At 36.3% G+C, this 9,879-nt stretch overlaps 1 protein-coding gene across 1 annotated transcript in view; it reads left to right on the plus strand.

Moving 5' to 3' along the window:
* LOC107733678 (attractin-like protein 1) overlaps nucleotides 1-9,824 on the plus strand; it is a 236,417-nt gene extending 226,593 nt beyond the window's left edge. Inside the window, exon 29 of the mRNA XM_016545408.1 lies at nucleotides 9,678-9,824. Coding sequence (XP_016400894.1) covers nucleotides 9,678-9,824 — 147 coding nt within the window. The remainder of the gene's footprint in view (nucleotides 1-9,677) is intronic.
* Nucleotides 9,825-9,879: the final 55 nt, after the last annotated feature.

The following is a 9,879-nucleotide window of genomic DNA, read 5'->3' on the forward strand; positions in this document are numbered from 1 at the left end:
GAGGTGAGTGATAGTGAGGCGCCTCGTGCCTCCTTCCTGATTTATATACTGTATTACTTAGCCTGATTAATTTGGATAACCTCACCACCCATTCTGAACAGTCAATCTCTCCGTTCACACCCTTGATCAATCTGTCATGAAGAGTCCATCACTTCACTGTTAATGCCCTTCTTCTTGAAGGTGCCATTTTCATAAAACAACTATTAACAAGGATTAAAATTAAATGTACAAATATCCTGCCCAGCTCTGGTGGATGAACAGGCTGCTTCAGTGAGTGGGGGATGGATAAATCTAAGCTAATGAAGGCTTTTAAAGAGATTAATGCTTCACCCAAGAGAAGCCAAGTCCTGCTTGGATGCACACTCTCTCTCCCGCTCACTTCATCTTTCTTTCCCTTTCCCGGTGTCTGGAGCAACTGTAACAGGTGCAACTAGGAATATATTTCCACAGCCACCTCAAAATATATTTTGGAAAAACTAATGTAAATTTATTTGTGTTGTTGCATTAAATAACATATATTGGTAAAACTTTACAGTAAGGTTTCATTTGTTAACATTAGTTTACTACTAATGAACTAACAATGAACAATTATGTTTTTACTAACTAACATTATAATATTTTTTACCAACTAATATGAATATGTCGTTATAGAAATATTTATATAGTTATATAAATATAACTAACTATTAAAAAATATATATATATTTTAAAATTGTATTTTATTTTTTATTTTAACTGTATGATATATCAAGATTTATATGTTCCAAATCCTATTTGTTTATGCTATTTGAGATTATTTTGGGGAGGATATGGTCCCATTGCAATTTAATGCTGAAGTATGGAAATATGGAGTGCATAATTCATTGTTATATTATTATTATTATTATATTATGTTTCCTACAACGCATATGTTTGTTTGCAGTCCAATACTTTAGCTGTCAAAGTAAACTCTTTGTAGTTTTATCCATTTACATAGATGACATTACTGTATGTCATAATTAGGAGACAGAATGTTTAGACATTGTGTAAAATGTTTTCCTTTTTTTTATTCATAAAAATGAACACGTTGCTGAGTGCAAAGATAATGGCCACTGTATTTCAACATGTGTTCCCAAGGAGCTGTTCTTTGGCAGGTTCATTTGGAAACTGATAAGGATTATTTGAGGATTAAATGGAACCTATTTCCTCATGTTGATGAATTCATCATCTCTGAAACCTAACACAAACACAGGTGCCACAACGTTTAATTAAGCCGCTTTTCCACTATTGGGCCGAACGGTTCTAAGAACTGTCAGGTACGGTTCCAGTTGTATTTCCACATGAGCCTGGTACGGCGCGGCACGATTACAAACTGTTCTCGGCCCAGAATTCTGAGCCGTGCTGGTAGAGTGCGTGTGCGTGACGTCGCCATTCTGTTGCCTGGCTACAAGTTTCTCCATAGCTGACTAAGCGGAAGCGCACTATTTGATCAAACAGCCAAGTAAACAGCTACGCTACGTGCAATATAAAAAAGAAGACAGTTTGGTCTGTGGAGGAAACATTTGCACTTACTGATATTATACCCGTTGTCACCTTCTATTTATTTTATTTTTCACGTCAAGAGTTGTGTCCTTTTTTCTGTTATTTAACGAAGTAAATATCGGATAAAAAAGGAGTCCCAAAAACAGAAATATCTGTTTATCGTCCATATCGCCATTTACGTTACACTTGCGTTACCAAGGCAACGACTGACACATTTGTATTACATTCCAAATAGCTCCGTTATGAGCACCACAGTGGAAAATGAAACCGTATCCGTGCTGACTGGCCCGGATCGGCACAGAATGGAACGGTTAAGCAAAGAGAACCGTTCGGCCCAATAGTGGAAAAACGGCTATAGTCTGTACGCTTCAGCACTTAAACCTATTAGCCACATCTGTCAGAGGAAAATGAATAAAGGGACAAGAGAATGTGTGCTTTTGAGAGGGAGAAATAGAAAAGAGGCAGATGGTAATAAATAGTTAAAAAGAAAAGGAAATGGAAAGGAAAGGAAAAAGAGAAGATACTCTGTGACACTTTTGCAATTGTGCACTACAGAAATATATCCATCCACGCTGCAGACATTGATTAGAGATCAAAAGTTAAATGCTTTGGCTGGCAACTACTGAAGTGAAGCATCTCTATCACTGAATACCTCAGACTAGATGTAAGTAAACACTGTACTCCTCTTTGACCCCTGCGGTCACTGTACACCTCCCTATAGTCAGAAGGTCTGAGGCCACAGTGGAGACTGTGCAGTCAGAGGCGTTCAATACAACAGCTCACCCTCAGCCGTGACCTTCAGACCCATTACAACAATAGTCGTAAAGCTCTCACAGTATATGCACTTTCCTTTGTCTGCAATTCATTTACTTGCAAACACAGTACAAAAGCAACATTTTGCTGTTTGTACTGATAGTGAGTGATTTACTTACAGTAAGTGAATACTTATACGCAGGGCCTAAAATTAACACTTGCCAAGCGCCAAATGCGAGTAAAAATCAGCGTTGGCGAGTATATGTAACAGTGTCAGTCGCCAGTTGGCGGGTAAAACTTTTACGAAATATAACAATGTAATGTAGTGGAAACAACAGCCCGTTTTTAAAGAGATTCGCTGTTTCTGACGTAAGCAAATAAAATTCCCTTCTTTATTCTTCATAATCCGAGAATGTGGCAACACATACCTGGGGTTACAACGCAGATACGGTGCAGTGAAGTAGACTATAGTTTAAAAGGTTGCTCGTTCGACTGTACACAGACGCTGAGCCGCTTTAGACAGTGCACCAGTAGCGCTTCTACGGACGAAAACACACAATTACAGGTGCATCTCAATAAATTAGAATGTCGTGGAAAAGTTCATTTATTTCAGTAATTCAACTCAAATTGTGAAACTTGTAGCTTGAATAAAGATTAATCTGTATAATTTATGCATATACAATTTATAGTTTATGTGAAGACTGTTTTAAAATCACTTAATATTTCAGAGCCTATTAAATGTTAAAAACAATGGCTTTCAATTATGCTGTAATGTTGAATGGCTATAATTAATAGGTAAAATTGAGGGGAAATGTATTTAATAGAGACACCAGTAGCAGTATTGGTATCAACACTTCATTAATAATATACTACTTAGTAAAAAGATGTCATTTAAACATATTTAAAATATACTATCTTTATGTTGTTTCTACATTAATTTGGAGGTTCAATGTGAAATCGTGACTATAAATATGCGATTAATCATGATTAATTACAGAAAAATGTGTGATTAGTTATTTTTTTAATCGATTGACAGACGGCACTAATGTTTCCGATTTCAATTTAATTTTTAATCTTATAGGTCCCCCCAGAAAGAGATCAGGACGGCCCCCACCCCCTTGGCCTTCAAATTTTCAGTTTGATAATTTGGCCCTCAAATGAAGCTAAATATATAGCCCTGCTCTAATCTGTTAACATGGATGCGGAAAAAAATACGCACCACATACGCACTGCAAACTGAGTAATGTGTGAAACAGGTGTAACACGATGGCCTGCTCCGTTTGCCGAACAAGAATCTCAAAATTTTTGGGGGGACAAAAAAAATATATGTAAATCAATAAATCTGTTTGTTGTTTTTTTCTTGTAAGTAAAGTAAAGGACAAATTAAAAACATTGTAAATATGTTTAGTCATTGTAGTAGTAATGACTGCCCGTTTTTGCAAAAAGAGTTTCATGGCCGGTAAAAAAAAAAAATTTTGGCGTTATGTGTTTGGCGTAATCTGTGTATTATGTGTTCGCATAGTATTTCTTCACAAAGTGACATCGCCAACTACTGGACTGTCATGCGTAATACAGCCAAGTCGTTTTCACTGATGTTTTGACAACATCATTGTTGTGTACACGTACCCTTAGATGCACTTCTGTAACGATTCAGTCCACTGAAGGCGAGCGTAGTGAGAACCCAAGTGCAGTTTATTTACAAGATGTGATCCAAACATAATCCAAACAAGATACACAGACTAGAGACACAGACTTGACTTGACGAGGCATGAACAGACTTGACTAGGCATGAGCAGACTTGACGTGGCATAAACTGACTAGACTCACCGACAGCGGGTTACAACATCAATACACGACAAGGTACAATGGGAACATGATGGCTACTTATATCAAACAAGAAGGGTCACATGACATGAACAAACCAATGGGAAACAAGACACATGACTAAGACAACCAATCAGAACATGACTTGACGAGGCATGAACAGACTAGACTCACCGACAGCAGGTTACAACATCAATACATGACGAAGACTATGGGAACATGATGGCTAATTATAGCAAACAAGAGGGTCACAAGACAAGAACAAACAAATGGGAAACAAGACACATGACTAAGACAACCAATCAGAACATGACACATACACAAGGCAGAGATACATGAGGGCAAGGGAAGCATGACACTAACAGCATGAATCAATTACAAAATAAAAGACATGGAAAACATGAACAAGAAACACAACCCAAAACACCACATTACAACTTCTAAGGTATAAGTTAGAAGATGCATAAGTCGCAAAAGTTTATATTGTATAAATCTTTGATCACTTACAAATTTAAAGCTGGCAGATTTTATGTCTTTACCGAAGCCAATATATACTTACTTTTGGCATTCGCCGAGGGCTAATTTTGGACCCTGTTTAGAAATCTATAAAACACAGAAAGCTGCAATGGTCTAGATAGGAAAACATACAGAATTTATGTGATTTGGGAGACTGTGGCATAGAAATTTTATTTTTTCCCCCTCCATTTACTACTTATGTTTACACTGAACTGTTTAGTTGCAAATATGATGTAAGGTGGTGTTAAGTATAACATTTCAAAGCAATAATATGGAAATAACATTTAACTATTGAAGCATGAAGAATTCTGTCCTATGTTCAGGTTCCTGTCATTCCAACACACTTTTTATGTATGTAGCGCAGATTCTATAATAAACAATCACCCAGCAGTGGGCCAACTGTATGCATTAATTTTTAAAGCTCTGCCCATTTGGTTTATGCACTATAAACAGCCCTTAAAAGGCAAATGAAGGAGAAATCCACTTTCACCACCTGCTGGGGCTTCTCTGTGTAGTTTAGGGATTGGACTGCCCTCATTTGTACTCAATCAATCATAAGCCCTTATTTAACTATCGGAAGTATGTCGCCTTAACAGATGATGGGATCCTGACATGGTTTTGTTGCAGGCTTAAACAAATGAATTAGGCCCTTTGCATACAGAAAAAAGCTAGTTTTAAATTGTCAAATAATCCAGAGTGACAATCGAAGGAAATTGGACTATAATGTTTGTATGTGAGCATTAGTGACTAAGACATGGTATTTATTATCTGTGATAGGAGTGAATTTTGTGAAAGAAAACATTGTTTTTGGTGAAAGGTGAGCTGTTTATCGGGAAAATATGAGGTGTCTATGTATTACCCACATACTGCTTTGAATCAACAATTATTGTTCATTGACCATCACGCCGCCACCATCTAATGGAGAATCATCATCTTGGGGATGATGGGAAATAAGAGGGACTTCTCAATCTGTTGGACTTCTGGCATAACAAATTGATTATACTTATGTCTCATGAATTTAGACAATGATGCCGAGATGTCTTGTTATAAATATTCAGCACTGACTTTGAAGCATTTGTTTTGTACATGAAGTGTCTTTGGCCTTCCATCAAATTCACATATCATGTGGGGATCACTGATGTCAATTTCTTGGACACCTCTATATCAATTGTGGATAATCAAATAGTCTCCTCTCTTTATAGAAAAGACACAGCTAAGAACAGTCTTCTTCATGCTAAGAGTGCTCACCCAATGCCCTTAAAACGTGGTTTATCCTATAGCCAGTTTTTGAGACTCCATCTTATTTGTTCTAAGAAAGAGGATTTTGAGGCTAAAGCCCAGAGCTTGTATATGTACTTTAAATCACGAGGTTATCCTAATAAGTGGCTTGACACTGCACTTGAGAAGGTTTCTAGCTTACAAAAACAGGAGGAAAGAAATTTGACTAGGAATAAAAGAAACAAACATTTTTATGTATGTTTAAATCCACATACAGTCCACTGAGTAATGATATTAAAACTATTATCAAGAGTCATTGGCACATTATCCAAAGTGATCCCCAGTTATTGAATGTATTTAGTGATCAACCACTCTTTGTCTCTTCCAGGAGCTCTAATTTGAGGGATAACCTTGTTTATGCTGACACCTAAATCTCTTCTCCGACTACTCTTGTCGATGCCCAGGGTAATTTTCCATGTCACAACTGTACTTCCTGTACTAAGTATGTTAAATGTAAATCATTTACACATCCTCGTACACTAAAAACCTATAAGATTAGACAATTGATCACTTGTAAGAGTACATATGTTATTTACATTATCATCTGTCCATGTTTACAACTATATGTTGGCAAAACTATACGTGCATTACGCACAAGAATGATTGAACACACAAGTGCCATTAGGAGACAGGATGATACATCTTCAATTTCTAGTCACTTTAATGCCGAGTTCACACTGCACGATTCTAGCCCGATTTTTCACTCGCCGACAGGTTTTGCGAAATCGCCGACAAATGCCCGAAATATCAAATTCACATATCATGTGGGGATCACTGATCTCAATTTCTTGTACACCTCTATATCAATTGTGGATAATCAAATAGTCTCCTCTCTTTATAGAAAAGACACAGCTAAGAACAGTCTTCTTCATGCTAAGAGTGCTCACCCAATGCCCTTAAAACGTGGTTTATCCTATAGCCAGTTTTTGAGACTCCATCTTATTTGTTCTAAGAAAGAGGATTTTGAGGCTAAAGCCCAGAGCTTGTATATGTACTTTAAATCACGAGGTTATCCTAATAAGTGGCTTGACACTGCACTTGAGAAGGTTTCTAGCTTACAAAAACAGGAGGAAAGAAATTTGACTAGGAATAAAAGAAACAAACATTTTTATGTATGTTTAAATCCACATACAGTCCACTGAGTAATGATATTAAAACTATTATCAAGAGTCATTGGCACACTATCCAAAGTGATCCCCAGTTATTGAATTTATTTAGTGATCAACCACTCTTTGTCTCTTCCAGGAGCTCTAATTTGAGGGATAACCTTGTTTATGCTGACACCTAAATCTCTTCTCCGACTACTCTTGTCGATGCCCAGGGTAATTTTCCATGTCACAACTGTACTTCCTGTACTAAGTATGTTAAATGTAAATCATTTACACATCCTCGTACACTAAAAACCTATAAGATTAGACAATTGATCACTTGTAAGAGTACATATGTTATTTACATTATCATCTGTCCATGTTTACAACTATATGTTGGCAAAACTATACGTGCATTACGAACAAGAATGATTGAACACACAAGTGCCATTAGGAGACAGGATGATACATCTTCAATTTCTCGTCACTTTAAGTCTGCCAACCACTCTTTGTCTGACATGACGTTCCTGGGCATCGAGAGGATTCTACCTAATAGAAGAGGCGGAGATAGAGATAAGAAGTTGTTGCAAAGGGAGGCTTTCTGGATCTTTGAACTTAAATCTTTATTTCCTGAGGGTATGAATGAAGAACTAGAACTCTCTTGTTTTTTGTAAAAATTGGTATTGTCGTTACTGCTTTATCTTCTCTCTCTCCTGCTGTGTTTGTTGTATTTGTAATGTTTGGTCATTCTTTGAAGTTGTATACTTGTAAATTTCTGCTATATATGTGAATGATCAAACTTTCGTGGAATTCTGCTTGTGATTAATTGAGGTTTACCTGAGATAATTGAATTCAGCTGATTGTCTTTAATTGTTGACCTACTTAAAAAGGGTGACTGTTGTTTGTTAAGTGAGCACTGAAGATAGCAATGTGCTGAAACGTTTGCTTACTTGGTCGTGTCCATTTTTTTTAATTCACATGCACTTTTGCACAATGCAATTTATAAAAATTAAAAAGATGTTTTTGTAGACTTTTTAGTCTTGAGTGGACCAGTGTGCAGTTAGCCACCCTCTTGCTCATTTATAAATATTCAGCAGTCATATTTAATAAATGAATGGTTCTAGCCATCAAGTCCAGGACAACTGCCTCTCCACATGCATTCTAAACACTGTTTGGTTTGGTATATGAGTTTTAAAACATTTTGAGTAAGTGAAGAGAGCAAAATATAGCACTTTAGAAGTTCAACATCAATTTCAGATCACGTTTTGAGATCATGTATAAAACCACCAAGTTTTACATCAGACTATTACTGATGACAGTTTCATTCAGGCATTCTGTTCTTGTGAAGTATACAGTTCACGGCCTGTTCTTTCAGGTGTCTATATAGAAAGAGTGTGAAATGGTGAAAAGAGCAATGCCATTTACAGATACTGCTTCACTTGTTTAAACAGAAAGCTGCTGAGGGAAACCGGCAGTGCATTTTTGAACGAGGCACTTTTGCCTTTTTGAAGAAAATGCTGGAAAGGCTTGACTGAAGCTTAAATGGCCTTAAATGCAGGCTTTAACATGTGTTAATTTTCTTAAGCGGAGGAAGGAAAAAGTTTCAAATACAAGCTTGTTGTGTTATTATGGTAAGTCTCATATTTTGCAGTAGATGCTGTCATCAGGTTTATATATTTTTATACACACTAACGTTCCTCTTTCGAAAAACATCTCTTGTGGTCACCGAGGCTGCATTTATTTGATCAAAAATACAATTAAAGAGTAATACTGTGAAATATAATTACAAACTAAAATAACTGTTTTCTATTTCCATATATTTTCAAATGCAATTCATTCCTGTGATGACAAAGCTGAATTTTCAGCAGTCATTACGCCAGTCTTCAGAGTGTCACATTATGCTTCATAAATCAATCAATATGCACATTCTAATATTCTGATTGATACATGCTTGCTGAATAAAGGTGTTTGTTTCATTCACAAAAAAAAGAAATAATATACAATATATGGTCAGAGGACATACAAAATAGTGAAGTCACTGAAATGTTTGCCTCTGAAAATAAATGCAGAGCCTATCAGTATGAGTCTGCCAAGTAAATCTCTCTGATATAAAAGTGTTGTTAGATTCCTGGCTGGCAGATTAACTCAGTCATGGTTTACTAGTACTGATTTATTTATTTATTTAATGTTTTATTTGTATAGGGACAGATACATTAAACATTGGGACAACAGCCATCTAATGCATGTATCATAGTGCGTGTAGCAACACTTTTCCCTAGAAGGGCAATAAAAAAAAAACCCGTAATATTTCTGACTTATGGGTGATTTTTTTTATTTTCATGAATTTGAAGTAAACAATTTTATGTCTGGGAATTCAGTAGTATGACAAGAGTCACTTTATAACAATTTCCCAAAGGTTTTTTTTTTTTCCTGCAATGAATGGCCCTGTGTTTGACAGCATGGATTCTGGGAGCTTGTGCCACTGTACCTTTGAAATATTTTTATGGCACTCTGATACTCAAAGTTTATTTATTTATTTATTTTATCTGAAATTTGAAGGTATGATCATCATTAAGAAATACTAGTATAATTAAGAATCTTTTTGTATCATTCTTACACTTGGGGTTTAGTGGCTTTTGTTGCAGGGAAAGTCCATATTTGTCTTACAGTGAATGAATCACTTTTCTTTTCTCTCAGGCTGGTCCCTTAGCTGTGGAGCCATGCTCTGGGAATTGTGCTGCTGTGCAAACATTGCTGATGAGTCTTCCACGGTCATCCTCTGGAGCACCTCCCCCCGGCCAGTGTGGTGAGAACTCACATTTCAACATTCACGTAACATCTTAGCTCTACATGCAATACTTGTGTATATATATATATATATATATATATATATATATAG

This window comes from Sinocyclocheilus rhinocerous, unplaced genomic scaffold, assembly GCF_001515625.1.
Source record: "Sinocyclocheilus rhinocerous isolate Xijiao unplaced genomic scaffold, SAMN03320098_v1.1 scaffold789, whole genome shotgun sequence".
NCBI classification, from domain to species: Eukaryota; Metazoa; Chordata; class Actinopteri; order Cypriniformes; family Cyprinidae; genus Sinocyclocheilus; species Sinocyclocheilus rhinocerous.